We start from the raw sequence: 14,739 nt of genomic DNA, 5'->3' as shown, positions 1-14,739 counted from the left end.
CTGAACTTTTGTCATGTTTGACACTGATCAGTGATCAGTTCTTCACGACCTTGACAACAACATCTGGGCTCGACTGCTCCGGTCTGGGTGGAGTTTTAGACCGGTGGTGGTTTCTCAGACTGTTTTACATCAGGGACCCTGAACTAACACTAATTAGACCACGGCCCCTCGTTGGACAAAACTGTAACGCAAACACCAGAAAGAAATACACAAATATTTGATCTGAGACTGAAGAACGTTATCTTTTTAGTCAATATACCTTCAAATTAGGGCCGATGGTGTGAAGTTTTGGAAATATTGTAGAGAAATCTCTGGAAAAAAGTGGTAGCCTGCAATTTCTCTCCCCCCAAAAAGTGGTAAAATTCCTAAAATATATATATATTTTTTCTTCTTTCTTTTTGTTCTCATGTGAAATAAGGAAGGTGTGTGTGTGTGTGTGTGTGTGTGTGTGTGCATGTGCGTGCGTAGGTAAGTTATATTTGTATAAATGGTAATCATAATAATAATGAAAAGGAAAATTGGTCACAAAAGAAAACCTCGGTCACAACAGTATTGGAAGAATAAATAATAATAATAATAATAATAATAATAATAATATAAAAAATAAATGAATAAATAACAGTTGTGACAGCAAATAACCACAAAACAAAATGAACAAACAAACAAACAAAAAATAAAAATAATAGTAACAGAGGATAAATGAATAACATTTTTGAATGAGAGAAAAAATAAGTAAATGAAATACAAATAAATGATAAAGTATATAGTGATAATAAATAAATAAATTAATTAATAAGTAAAAATGACAATAGTGGTAACATTAATAGTAAACATAATAATCAAGTAAAGAAAAAAAAAATTCTGATCTTTATCTGACGTTCCTGGTCGTTGGGGATGTGAAGAGCCAGTTTTACTTAGACAGGAGAAAGCACACAGGTAGATTAAAGGTGGAGCTGTTTGTCGTCGACCTCGGGGCTTTTCATCCTGTTTTTTATGTTTGTTCAGAATTTAATTGTTCGTCTCAAAGTTTAAACAATCAAATTCACTTTAACGTCAATTTCATTTGTTGAAGTTTCAGGTTAAAAGCCCCGAAGCCCCGAAGCAGAACAGAGACTCTGAACCAGTTCCCCTGATCTGATCCTCACAGCTGCTCATTATCATAATCCACCTTTTCCCTCCCCAACGTCTAAAACGTAGCCGGTTTTGCCGGTTTTGCTCTTCCGGTGGAATTTTATGTTTACGTTTCCATGGTTTCGGTAGTCACTGTAAATTAATGGATTTTTCTTTTCTTTTTTTCAATGTAAATCTGTAAAAACGCATCTGGATCATCACAGCAGCTTTTAACAGTGGATATCATCACACAGACTGACATCTGTGTTAATAGATCCATGATGCGTTCACCGTAACTATGACAACGACTGAAACCATGGAAACAAAAACGTACAATTCCACCGAAAATATGACGTTCGGAAACTTGCGGATAAGGACCGACACCTGGACGTGATGTCATGATGATGTCATCAGGGTTCATACAGAACGCGTTGTAGACCAATAAAAGAGACCAGATGGAAACAAAAAACGTTTTTATTTGTGTCACATCAGTAAAAACAAGAAACACTGATGAAGATGATAAAGATGAAGGTGTGTGTGTGTGTGTGTGTGTGTGTGTGTGTGTGTGTGTGTGTGTGTTAGAAGTAGCTCTGCAGCGGCTCTCCCAGGATGTTCTCCATCTCCTGAACGACCTTCTGCACCTGCTGCTCCACCTCCTCACACTCATCTGCAGACACACACACAGAGATGAAGCTGCAGCACAGAGAGAGTGTGTGTGTGTGTGTGTGTGTGTGTGTGTGTGTGTGTGTGTGTGTGTGTGTGTGTGTGTGTGTGTGTGTGTGTGTGTGTGTGTCTCACCCTCCATCAGCTCGGCCAGGAAGGGAATCGTCTCCGGCAGCAGAACCATGTAGTTCTCCTTCAGCCTGGAGGCCAACTCCATCAGGAGGAGCAGGGAGGAGAACCGCACCTGAGGAGGAGGAGAAGGAGGGGGGGGGGGGGGGGGGGGGGGGGGGAGGAGGAGGAGAGAAGAGGAGGAGGAAGAGGAGGAGGAGGAGGAGGAAGAAGAGGAGGAAGAAGAGGGAGGAAGAGGAGGAAACACATATTATCATAAACAGTCACTGTGTTTCCATCAGGGCATGAAATTGGCACCGTCAACACGCCAAATGCAGTAACTTTTTAGCCTATAAATCTCTCTGCCCCCTAGCAGCAGCAGCAGATCTCTTTGCTCTGTAGGTGGGTTTAGAAAGGAGCCATAGGAACTTTTAGAGTCTGGAACACCGGGCCCGTGGTCTCGGAGCGGCTGCAGTCCAGCTCGCCGTCCGGACCTCGAGCCGCTCTAACTGCTGCCCGGTGTCACACCACAGTCTGAGCTCATAAACATGACGGGCCACGTGTCTTTCTCCCGTCAGTTGTCATGGAAACGTGACGCTCTGACAGTGGTGCGGCATACAGACCATAATATATCCGTGATAGTTTGGACTATCACGGAAAAAAAACGTGAAATGTATGAGCTGAAAAATGAAACAATGTGTCATTTTTGCAGCAGTACGTGTGGAAACAGGCTGGAAGTGAATGAATGAGAACAACAGTTGTCTGATCCTTCAAGTAGTTGAACCAAAGCAAAGACGGTTTATAAATATGTTCAAGAACCATTCTTATGTATTTTCTGAGTCGTTCAGCTTTATTTTAGGCACCAAAAATTTTGGCTGGTAAAAAACCATGTGGCTGGTGGCCAAAAAAGTTAACTACAGGCCCTGGTTTCCATTATGAAGATATTTGTCCCAGAAAACTGATTCCAGTTCAGGTGTGTGTGTGTGTCTGTGTGTGTGTGTGTGTGTGTGTGTGTGTCTCACCTCGGCCTGTGTGTGTCTGCTCTTCAGTAGGATCTGGTAGTTGAGGTTTTTCCAGGCGGCGTCGTCGCCCACGGCAACAGAGAACTGCCCCAGACAGGGCACCAGGTGCTGGGAGACTCTGGTCCGGTACAGCTGCTGCCCCCCCACCACGTTCTCCACCTAACACACACATTAACACACATTAACACACACATTAACACACACAGTAACACACATTAACACACAGTAACACACCTTTACCTCTTCCTGGGTAATTTAGGGGCAGCACCCGGCATTTTTAAATTGCACTCAGTGGCTTTTTGTGTTTTGATGGAGTGTAGACTAACTAACAATCAATCTGAATGTTTTATTTTGTGTTTCTTTTGTAGCACTATGTCTATGTCTCATAATTATTCTGACAGCCTCTTTGAAACCCACCGTTCACGCTTAATCTTGAAAAATGACAATGAATGAATCTACCCACCTCTAATGTTTATATGGATGATCTATCAGACCAGTTGAGAAGATGTAAAACAGGATGCGTGATAGGAAATACCGTTGTTAATCATCTTATGTATGCGGATGATCTGGCATCATTTCTCCCTCTAGTGCTGCTGGGTTTCAGGAGCTGCTCAACATATGTTCAGAATATGGGCTAGAATTTAATGTTAGTTATAGACTAATGCCAAAAAGAGCTCTGTTATGATCTGTCAACTAAAGCTGATAAGGAACTGGTGTTCCCATTATTTCATTTGTCAGGGAATGTGTTACCTTTTTGTCACACTGCTAAGTATTTGGGACACATCATCACGATGAGGATATGTACAGGCAACGGCGTATTTTATATGCACAAGCCAATGTGCTGAAACGTAAATTTTTCTGGTGTTCTAATGATGTCACAGGGATGCAAACGGGTCAGGACCAAAAAAGAGAGGAATTGTCTGGCGTGGGGGGGGGGGGGGTGGCTCACCATTAACAAATGATTACATTACAATATCATGGAAAAGTCAATTTCCAGTAGTTCAACCCCAACCAAGTATTGAGTGCATATAGATGGACATAGTTTTCAGAAGGCCAACATTTCTAGATTAAAAATGCTTTTTTTTAAAAATTCCTTAGCAATATTTCCATTTTGGAGATACTGAATTTTAGGTCTTCACTGAATGTTAGTCATAATTATTACTATTAAAATAAACTGAATAAATAAAGACATGGGATGTTTCATTCAGTGTGTAATGGACATATAGGCCGATATAATGTGTTAGTTTCACTTTAATTGAACACATTCTACATCTGAGGCGACGTCTTTCCACTCAGGGCTTCCTTCACCTCTGAAACGGGGCAGAGCTCCGTGGAAACATCTGCCTGACACAGCAACGTAGGGAACCGTGCGTGTCCGCGGCGCACAGCTCCATGGACATGTAGGGGGGGAAAACGGCGTCGCCGTCGCACCGACTGCACGCGGATACGCGCCGCTTTAATGAGCGTGCATGTCGTGCGTCTACATTGGAGGTCGGCTGTTATCAGTGTAATCAGAGACCATGAATGAGTTCGCCTCAGTTTCACGTGATTGTCACTGTCAGCCTGTTAGAAAAACATTTCACTGACCCCAGCTGAGACGCTGAGACCCCCCCTCTCCCAAAAACAAAAACTCTTCGGATCTGAACGATTCACACAAGTCACCTAATTGGTCATGAAAAAAGCGAGTTTCGCTTTTCGGCGCGCTGTTTGCATCCCTGTGTTAAAATGAGTCTCTTCAGAGCTTACTGTACCCCCCTTTATACTGCCCCCTTGTGGGTTACGTTCAAAAAGGCAAGCATTCACAAACTTCAGGTTGCCTACAACGACTGCCTACGAATTTTGATGGGAAAACCCAGGTGGTGCAGTGCCAGTGAGTTATTCTGTCAAGTGCGTGTAAATACTTTTCATGCTCTGTTGCGGAAATTGATGCATAAATTCATCTGTCGACTGAATGACACACAAAATATTGTATTAATGCTGTTGATCAATCCTGGACTCAGTGCTGTGAGACACCAGTCAGCCTTGTGGAAACACTGGTATGACTGTCTCTTTTAAATTTGTATGTGTGTTTGTTTTTTTAATGGACCTTGAGTCTAATAATAAAGTCTATCTATCTATCTATCTATCTATCTATCTATCTATCTATCTATCTATCTATCTATCTATCTATCTATCTATCTATCTATCTATCTATCTATCTATCTATCTATCTATCTAGCGGTATGCTCCTTTAGCCTCCCACAGTGATCAATGACTCCACACAGTGGCCAGAAATGTCTGACCCAGACATCTACACGTATTTGGTGGAATCACCGGGAGGTTTTGGCTCAGTGTTGTCTGGAAACAGCCTGTTAATAGACAACTTTTTGTTACTTAGTTTGTCAAGACAGTTAGGCTGAACTTTACAATGCTGCCCCTAAATTACCCAGGATGCATCAGTCATTCTCATTTGCATAAAAAAAGCCGCTCTGGTCTATGGCCCCTGGCCCCGCCCCCTCAGTAGCCCCGCCCCCTCCTACCTGGTCGACCAATGGGCTGAGCAGGGCGTGGGCTCGCTCCGTGCTCAGGAAGTGCTGCGTGTCGTAGAGGAAGATCTTCTGCAGACAGTCCAGAACCAGCTGGAGCATCAGAGACCAGCTGGACTCGTCTGGGGAGAGCAGAGGAGAGGAGAGGAGATCACCATGACAACCATGACCATGATGATGGTTAACAACACACATGTGCACTTTCCCCAGCTTCATAATATGACAGTGGTAACTGTAGCAGTAGGTGGACACGCTGCTGTTCTGCTTCTGTTTTCTTTTCAAAGTCCTGATACTGACGACTATTTTTATACTTCTAGTTCTTTATTTTTTTGCACAATTTAAAAGAACACACATAAAACATGATAGGTACCGTACTTTCTGGACTACAGAGCACCTGAGTATCAGCTGCACCAGCTAAATGTTCAAAGACAATACATATATAGGCTGCACTTGAACATAAGCCTCAGGTTTTCATGTTGTAACAGGAGATATTTCCACAGACAGACAGTAGAGAACTGTGACAGTCTGGTCTGGTTATAGTAATACGGTAATAATTAAACAGTGGATGGTGGGTTTATTTAAAGCCTCCACCTTATAATATTAGTTTATACACAATTTCATGTACAACAGCACAAGATATGAGTAAACATGAAAGAATGTGGTGACGATGTGACAACGTGGAGCTGTTGAGCCAAAAGCTCAAACTTCACCAAACGCTGCACGGCCTCATTTAACAACTTTACTCTACAACAACAGCTTCTAATATTATGACTTTTTTCTCAAAGTCTGTGAACAATGTTTTTTTCTCAATGTGGTCCTCAATACTGGTGCACTTTAATTTCTATGTATTTGATCTATTTTTATTAATTTTCTTTTGTAGAGTTACTGTCTCGTCTCCAATGCGTCTGCTTCTTACATGTAAACACCACCTCACTAGCTGGGTTTCCATCCAAGTCGTATCGAATTTAAAAGCGGATTTTGTGAAAATGCGCAAAAAGCAAATGCAAATTTATGACCGTTTCCATTCATTAGTGTTTTGTGATTATTGGGAGAGGAGGAGTGGTGCGCCGTGAGATTACGTCATAAGAGAGTGTGAATGTATCCATGACAACAGCTGACACTCAGCTGACACTCAACATCATGGACAATTTACGTACTTTCCGGACTATAGACGCACCTGTATAATCCGCACCAGCTACATTTTAAAATAAAATACATATATAGGCCGCACTTCAGGTTTTCATGTTGTAACATGAGATATTTCCACAGAAAGACAGTAGAACTGTGACAGTCTGTTCTGGTTACCTCCTCTCCTCCATGTGCATCTGTTGACAACGAAGCCGGTGAAAAATCAATAAATGGAGCGGTGGATAACGTTACATAACATATACGATGTTACGGCGTGTTTGTGTAGTCTTAACCGTCATAAACAACAGATTACGGGTTACGGAGCGTTTGTGTTGCGGTGCAGAGAGGAGAGCTGGGACACCGGGGCGTCGCTGGGTGAAGTCCAGCAGCTTCACCCACAAACTCTGCCTCAATTCACATCATCTGTTTCCATCACAAAAACTCACATTTCCTTTAATCGATACGCTGACAAATCCACCCCGCCAAAGCGTATAAACTTTTATGCGCATTTACTGCCTTTTTTCTAATTTCTGGTGTTTTCATTCAAGTATTTATTCGCAATTTTTGAAAATGCGAATAAAAAAAGGTGGATGGAAACGCAACTAGAGAGAACGGCTTCTCGCTCCCATGTAGGAGGAGGTTTTCATGGAAGTGACACTAGAACTGAACTGAATGATGATGATGATGATGAAGATGATGATGATGATGATGATGATGATGATGGTGATGGTGATGATGATGATGAAGGTGATGAAGGTGCAGCCTACCTGTACTCTCTCTCCTCTGCAGCAGCTCTGTGAACGGCTTCACCAGGTTTCCAGCGAACAGGACGAAGAGTCCTTTGAGTCTGTGAGCGACGGCGTCACACAGACGGAAGAAGGTGAGCAGCCGCTGGTCTCCACCGGTCCTGCTCCAGTCCAGCAGCTGCAGCACGGAGGAAGAGGAAGAGGAAGATGATGAAGATACGCTGCTCTCAGAGAGAATACCACTCATTATGGACCTGATTCCACTGCAGCACCACCACATTCACTAGTTTCCTAAAAACCAAACTGTTTCATGATCATAACAGAGGAATCTAGTTTTACTGCTTCAAGTCCATTAGACCAAACACAGCTCCTCTGGATTTATCAAACGGCCTATTGGACCAAAACAGACTTGAAAATCATAAACAACATTTATTCTGTGGCAGAACTTCTCAAAAAAAGATTTGGTTTTGAGCACCTGGTTTTTTTAATGCCCTGTAAAAAAAAGATTTCTCTTAAAGGGACAACGAGGAGTTTCTATTCAGTTATAAAAAGTCTGATATTAATGTGGATGAATCTCCGTTACCACTTGTTAATGGTCCATTTTAGATAAATCTATGGTTTTGTCTCTATGGTTATTTTGTTATTATTAGTGGTGGTGGAAATGCTGGGCGAGCCGACCAGCGTTTCTTTACTTTCGGTTTCGTGGCGAGTCATGAGAATAACGCCGCCGTATGAATCTCCGTTTATGGTGGGAACTACGACGGTATGTGATCGTCTTCCAACCTCTGACTTTAATTCTTGATGAATGAAAACATGAGTCTGTCTTGCGCCGGTCAAAGAATTTCACGGTGCGGAGGCTCATAAATGTAGTGTGGAAACACTTCGCTTTTACAAAACTCCTCGTTGGCCCTTTAAAATTCATGATTTTGAATTATATAATATTAGTTTTTATATGGACCATGTACCGTTATCTGTTTTCAGACACTATTATGGGTAAACATCAGATACACTGTGCAAAATGGAGGAACTCTAAACCTTCCTTCTCTGGTTTTCTTAAGGACTTCTAGCTTTTTAAGAGACAGAAAAAAAAACTTAAAGTTAAGTTTGCACTGTAGCACTTTGAGATTGCTTAAATATAAAGTGCACTACAAATGAAATGTATTATTAGAAAACAAATATGCCGAAAAAATGAAGCCTGAACTTTGCAGGTCTTTTTGTTATTTTAATGTATAACTCCTCTGTTATTATTCCCTCTCCCATTATGTCTCTGCTCTGTTTCATGTTGAATGTTAAAGTCTGGTTTCATGTATTTTCACCGTATGTGTTACTATCTGGTGTTTTGTTTCGTTTTCCTCTACAAATCCCCTAATGTTTAGTTTTTGCACTTTTATATTGCACTTAATATTTCACCTGTATTCATGTATTTATCCTCTCTGACAGTTTGTTTCTTCAGTTGCTCAGTAAAAGAAATGAAAACACACGGCGGCGGTGACCTTACCTTGAAGAAGAGCGGCCTGAACGTGACCTCGGACAGTTTCATCACCATGGCGATGAGACAGTCGATGACGGCGCCTTCGATCTGCCACGTCTTCTCCAGGTCGGCCTGAGGAGGAGAGGAAGGGGGAGGAGTCAGAGCGGCGGCGTTAGCGTTAGTGTTAGGATGTTGGTGGCCCCCTACACAAGGTTTTTGTTTGTGGCCCTGCACTCTAAGCACAAACACCAAATCACTGGTTAAAACTGAATACAGACGTGTTTATGCCCTCTGAGGTTTGAGGACATTTTCTCCACTTTTACATATTTTCTTAAAGCAGAAGTAAGCGATATTTTTGTGTTAATATAAGTCTTAAATAGTTGTATCTTCCGACAACAATCACTTCTATAGAGTGTTTGGTCTGAAACACGGGTCTGTCAGTCACTCTGCTCTGCTCTGAGCCCAGGAGAAAACTTTCCTTGTATCCTACAACCTTTATCCAATGAGGAGAGAGAACGGCATAAAGGGGCAGTCCTCTCTGTGTGTGCAGCCAAGGGATGCGCCTGAATGTGGTGACGTAGGGACGAGGGTGGGGACAGCTAACTCCATCGGCTGACAGGAAGTTATGGTGCGTTCAAGGCAACTCCAGAGCGATAGATATAACAGAGTGGCGACACTCCCATAGGACTCCGTTGTAAAAAATGGCGGGCCGACTTCCGGGTTATGGAGCCCTCAATAGTTCCAAACATTCCTCCCGCGGCGCTGGACCACGTCTGTTTCTATGGCTGCACAGCAAGAAACTACTGAGCTACGTTGACGAAATACCGACCAATTTTAAGTTATAAAGTGGTAATAATCTTTCCCAAGTACAGTAACCATGTTGACTTAACAAAATAAAAATTATTAGACTGATCGGTTCATTGAAAAAACATTTATTTATTTACGTAACTGTGGTGATTTCAGTCCGTAGCCCAGAAGCAGCCCTGCTCACTTTTCATTCAAACAAACTAATGCCACTGCCACAGTTGTTAAATTTCATCAATGAGACCAACATTAATCTCTTCAAAATAATTTAACAAGCCAGCGGTAAACCTCTAAAAGCATACGGATACGTTACTTGGCTCGTTTTCTCCGACGGGAGGACGGACGGTCGGCCCCGGCAGATCAGCTCAGTAGAGCGGCTGCTGCTGCTGTGACAGCCGCTGCCCTGGTCCCCGGTCGGGGCTCACACAGACTCTGCACTTCTCCCAGAACAAACATCGGTGCAAGTTCCTAACAAACGTTATGAACTGACCACAGACTCCGGATTAAACGGTGACTTTCTTGCATGAACAAAATGTTAAAACTGTGACGTGTTGACAGCGCTAAAGCCAGGTTTTGGCAGCTTTACTGCTGTGGCTCGGTTGCCGCAAAATGGCGATATCGATGCTAATTTCTGTTAGCCCGTCTATGAGGTTTTGCATTATACGTTAGCATTAAGCTAGCGGGCTTTATATTTAGGTGATACTGGCTGTGTGTGTGTTTTGAACGTTGTTTCAAACTGTGTGGGTTTGATTGAACATCTTTTATGCTTAAATATATATATTCCCGCTTAATATATTGCTTTACTCCTCTTCTTATGCCATTTTTACTGTAGGGCAGGCTAATCTTCACTTTAGAGTGACAAATAAAACCTTGAAGCAAGAAGATTTTGCCTTTTGTTTGAAAACTGACATTGATGTACATACAGTAATTCAGTAACAGTTGTAAATATACCTTTGTACGGTTTATTTTTTAATATTTACCGTCCAAAAGCAAGCTCAGTGCTGTCTGTCCCATAGCAGAACATGACAGCGGCAGCCTCGTTTGGAACTATTGGGAGCTACATGAACCACGTGACCGCGCTGGCGGCGACATCAAAGGCTGTCGCCACTCTGTTTTATCTATCGCTCTGGGCAACTCGTAACTGGTGTTTTTCCGACCTGTGAACTCGTACCAGTTCGATCTGGTACGAGTTCACGGGTCAGAAGTTACGAGTGGCCGTTATAGTGACTTTCACAGGTAAAACAGGTCGGAGAAACACGAGTGGGTTGTCTGGAACGCTACAAAGTCGTAAGTCCTGACTTGAAGCTGTAATTTACGGTTTCAAAAGCCGGCCTGGAACGCAGCATTAGCCAAAACCACCGGATCGCTTACTCCTGCTTTAAATTGATCTTATTAAGATACTTGCAGATGTAACAATACTCCAGTGTTTTATGTCTAAATATTAGAACCTCCGCTGTAAGCACACTGAGGCCAGTTTGTCCTAGAACACTGTAGAAAGAAATAATTTAGGACAAATGCTGGAAATTTGAGGTCTGCTTTTTGAAACATTTCAAATCCCTTGTGAAAACACTCCTTCAGTCATGAGAATGAACTGTTTTGGTGCTTGAAATAGGATATGAGAAATCAAAGTGCAAACCACTACCATATTTTTTGGGACTGCTCTGTCTTGAGGGACGACTGGAGAGAAATACACAACGCCCTACAGGATATCTTCAAATGTGAAATACCCCTTGAGAGTAAGACTATGTTTTTTGGACACATACCTCAGGAATGGCCGAAAAGAGATAAACACTTAGTAAATATTTTGCTGGTGGCCTGTAAAAAGAGTATTACCAGAAAATGGTTATCAACGGAGAGCCCAACCATAAATATATGGATGGATATCACAATGGACATTTATAAAATGGAAAAGATAACAGCTTTTGTTAATCACAAATTGGAGAAATTTACATCATACTGGGATAACTGGGTCAAATATGTCACGCCTCATAGGCCGGATTTTATTTTCACAAACCAGTAGCTATGATGTATGAGAAAGATCACTCCCTACCAGTACATAGTTTTTTTTTGTTTGTTTGTTTCAATTGTTGTTGTTATGGTTGTTTAAAATAAATAAATAAATAAAATAAAATAGGATAGGAATAGGATATGAATACAGTAATAGATAAGTGTAGAAAACAAGTCTAAAATGACATTTTGTAAGATTGCTTTTTGAGCACAAATGTTGTCATTCTGCCGTTCTATTTTCACCAAATGTCTCAAATGTGAGATAAAAGAAGCTGAATATTGACTTCACATTACATATAAAGCTCATAGCTGCACGTGCAGACCTCAGGATGTTTAAATGACTTGATGAACCCCGGTACCTTTCTGATCATGTGGACCCCCACCGAATAAAATTACCCACAGAATAAAATCTTTTTCATAATCAGATCATATCATAATCTTTTTCTTTTGTTTTTGCTTTTTTACATTTTGATATAACATTCTTTTCTTATTCAATCAATCAATCAAACGACTGTGGCCCTAAACAACCACATAGAGGGTTTATGCCAGCGGCCGGGCCTGGGTGGTGTTAGCGTTAGCGTTAGCGGCGGCGGATGGACTCACCTGTCCGTGGTCGGCCCGGAAGGCGAGGGCGGACAGGAAGAAGGAGGTGAGCTCTGATTGGTGGAGGCTGAGCTGCTCTCGCTCCATGTGGCCGATGTGTTCCTTCAGGATGCTCATCAGCGCCGCCAGCTGGGCCTGAAGGTCAAAGGTCGTCAGTCCCACAGAGATAAAACAACTACATTACCTAGGGCTGACCTCCAAAAGTCGACGATTCGACGATTCGATTCGGAGGGGTCTGATTCGACTATGAACCTCGTAGTCGAATCTAACCAAGACCATACCATTCTGACTATATGGGGGTGCCCACGGCTGCTGAGCATAAATTGTTACATAGAATGTCTTTTTTCGTTATAAAAAGACTATTTTGATACAAAATCTGCCTACTTTCTGTTAATAAAGAGTTCAAAATTATGTGTGCGTTTAAACGGTAGTCTTACGTATTAATAAATCACCCACTGCAGTTGCACAATTAAATGAGCGGAGGTTTTTTTTTTTTTTTTTCAAATGAGCGGAGGTGAGCAGTAGGACCGTCAAAGTCACTGCAGAACACTCACTGAGTGGCAAAAAGACGAGAGGCAGAGCCGCCAAAGTTTAAAATCAAGGAAGTCTGACAGTCTAACTTTGTCAGCATTTATCATGCATGACCTGACAGAACAGCAAAACATTGTGAGGATACATCTGACTTTGACCGAGTTACATTCAAGAACCTGCTTTCAGTCATGGAAAATAAATTAACTCCAGCGGTGATTTTTTTTTCGATGGATCAGCTGTGTTTACCGTTTCATGTGTTAATAGTTCTGATGGTTAGACAGATGAATTAGTCCCTAACACATCCTAAAGTTTGACATGTCAGAGTTTTTCAGAAGAGGAACTTGTTTTTTTTTCCGACTTCCGAGTTGTCATGAACGCACCATCAGTGTCGGGAGTCACAGCTGTAATCTCGTCCCTCTGCAGCCTGTCTGTCTCTCTGCCGGTGCCGCGGTCACACACTGTGTGTGTTACAGGATTGATTAACGTAATGTACGGATTGTCGAGTCCTTCTGACCTCCGTTTGTTTTGATACTACATGTTTTACCCGGTTTCTCTGTGTCCACGACCACCGCTATCCTTCACCACGTTGAGGGATGAGGGATGACTCACAGTCCGAGCAAAAGGAGCGTTGTCCAGGGCAACGTAACATAAACGCATACCCTGGCTCACAGTGGCTACTAAAAATCATCCAAAGTGTGGAAAATAAATAAAGGTATTTGTTTTACACCTACCATATTTTTGGGGTGTTTTAGCTCTTTTGTTTGAAACGGAAAAAGTCGCAAATTTGCTGCTATCTGAAAAAAAAAAAAAAAAAAAAAGGTTTGACGATCAGTCGACTACGGCAAAATCTGACGAATCAGATTCGACTATGAAAATCCTTAGTCGAAAACAGCCCTAACATTACCCACAAGCCCCGGCGCTGGAGGCAACTCTAGTTCCTGTTCTGATGCTGCGTTCGAGACAAGTCGGGAAACTCAGATTTCACACTTCGTCCAGGCCTGATATTCACAACTTTAAAGGGATAGTTCAACATTTTGGCAAATTCTCCTATCACCATAACCCCTATAGTCATAGCAGTAGGTTCATTATTACCTTTAATTATCGGTGCAAGCTATTTTGAGATCAGCAGGGCAGAGACGTGAGCTGCGCGGTATTTCCACGTTTCCCTCCATCATCAAACTCATCAAATACACAATCCAACAACTCCACAACGCTCTGGTGGACAAGTTGTGAGCTGCACATTCACCACGCTATGAGATAATAACGTATAATCATGTAACATTACGACACATGAAGCAAATACTCTGAACTACTTTCTCTTCTGAAATCCCTCCGCCCAGCAGCAGCCGTGTCTGGAATGTAGTTCCGGCTGAATTTCCCTCTAAAACAACTCTGTGTGGTAACGTTGTGTTATTATCTCATAGCGTGGTGAATGTGCAGCTCACAACTTGTCCACCAGAGCGTTGTGGAGTTGTTGGATTGTGTATTTGATGAGTTTGATGGAGGGAAACCAAGAAATCCCATAATGAGCCTCCGTAGCGTAGCTCTGAGCAGCTCACGGCTCTGCTCCACCGTTCTAAAAACAGCTTGCACCGACAATTAAAGGTAACGAACCTACTGCTATGACTATAGGGATTATGGTGAGAGGAGGATCTGACTAAATGTTGAACTGTCCCTTTAAATCAATTTGTTTAAAAGATACTTTTAAACAAACTGATTTAAAGGGACAGTTCAACACATGTTGGTACCAGGACAACACAGCACTATGCGGCCTCACCTGTCGGTCCAGCACCAGGCTGCTGTAGCACCTGCTGAGGGTGGGCAGCAGGACCCTGGGGGGCAGCTGGGAGGCCAGGGTGCTCCGGAGGGAGGAGAGACGGAGGGAGAGCTGGGCGGAGGAGGAGGAGGAGGAGGAGGAGGAGGAGCTCTCCACCTGCTGAGTCAGCCGACACACCTGTGGGAACAAGAAGTGATGATGTAATGAGACCAGATGTCCAAGGTTATTATAGTTTTAAAGGGAT

At 42.5% G+C, this 14,739-nt stretch overlaps 1 protein-coding gene across 1 annotated transcript in view; it reads right to left on the bottom strand.

The window, feature by feature from the left end:
- Nucleotides 1-1,568: 1,568 nt before the first annotated feature.
- heatr1 (HEAT repeat containing 1) overlaps nucleotides 1,569-14,739 on the bottom strand; it is a 66,304-nt gene continuing 53,133 nt past the window's right edge. The window contains exons 37-44 of the mRNA XM_085761315.1: nucleotides 14,496-14,672; nucleotides 12,188-12,322; nucleotides 8,801-8,905; nucleotides 7,324-7,480; nucleotides 5,423-5,550; nucleotides 2,904-3,062; nucleotides 1,909-2,017; nucleotides 1,569-1,777 (exon numbers count right to left, since the gene is read on the bottom strand). Of these exons, the coding sequence (XP_085617441.1) occupies nucleotides 1,689-1,777; nucleotides 1,909-2,017; nucleotides 2,904-3,062; nucleotides 5,423-5,550; nucleotides 7,324-7,480; nucleotides 8,801-8,905; nucleotides 12,188-12,322; nucleotides 14,496-14,672 (1,059 nt within the window). The 3' untranslated portion in view covers nucleotides 1,569-1,688. The remainder of the gene's footprint in view (nucleotides 1,778-1,908; nucleotides 2,018-2,903; nucleotides 3,063-5,422; nucleotides 5,551-7,323; nucleotides 7,481-8,800; nucleotides 8,906-12,187; nucleotides 12,323-14,495; nucleotides 14,673-14,739) is intronic.

The sequence above is a fragment of the Trachurus japonicus genome, chromosome 19 (genome assembly GCF_045865225.1).
Source record: "Trachurus japonicus isolate A0001 chromosome 19, Traja_1.0".
In the NCBI taxonomy this organism is placed as follows: Eukaryota; Metazoa; Chordata; class Actinopteri; order Carangiformes; family Carangidae; genus Trachurus; species Trachurus japonicus.
This window is presented reverse-complemented; position numbering and strand designations above follow the sequence as displayed.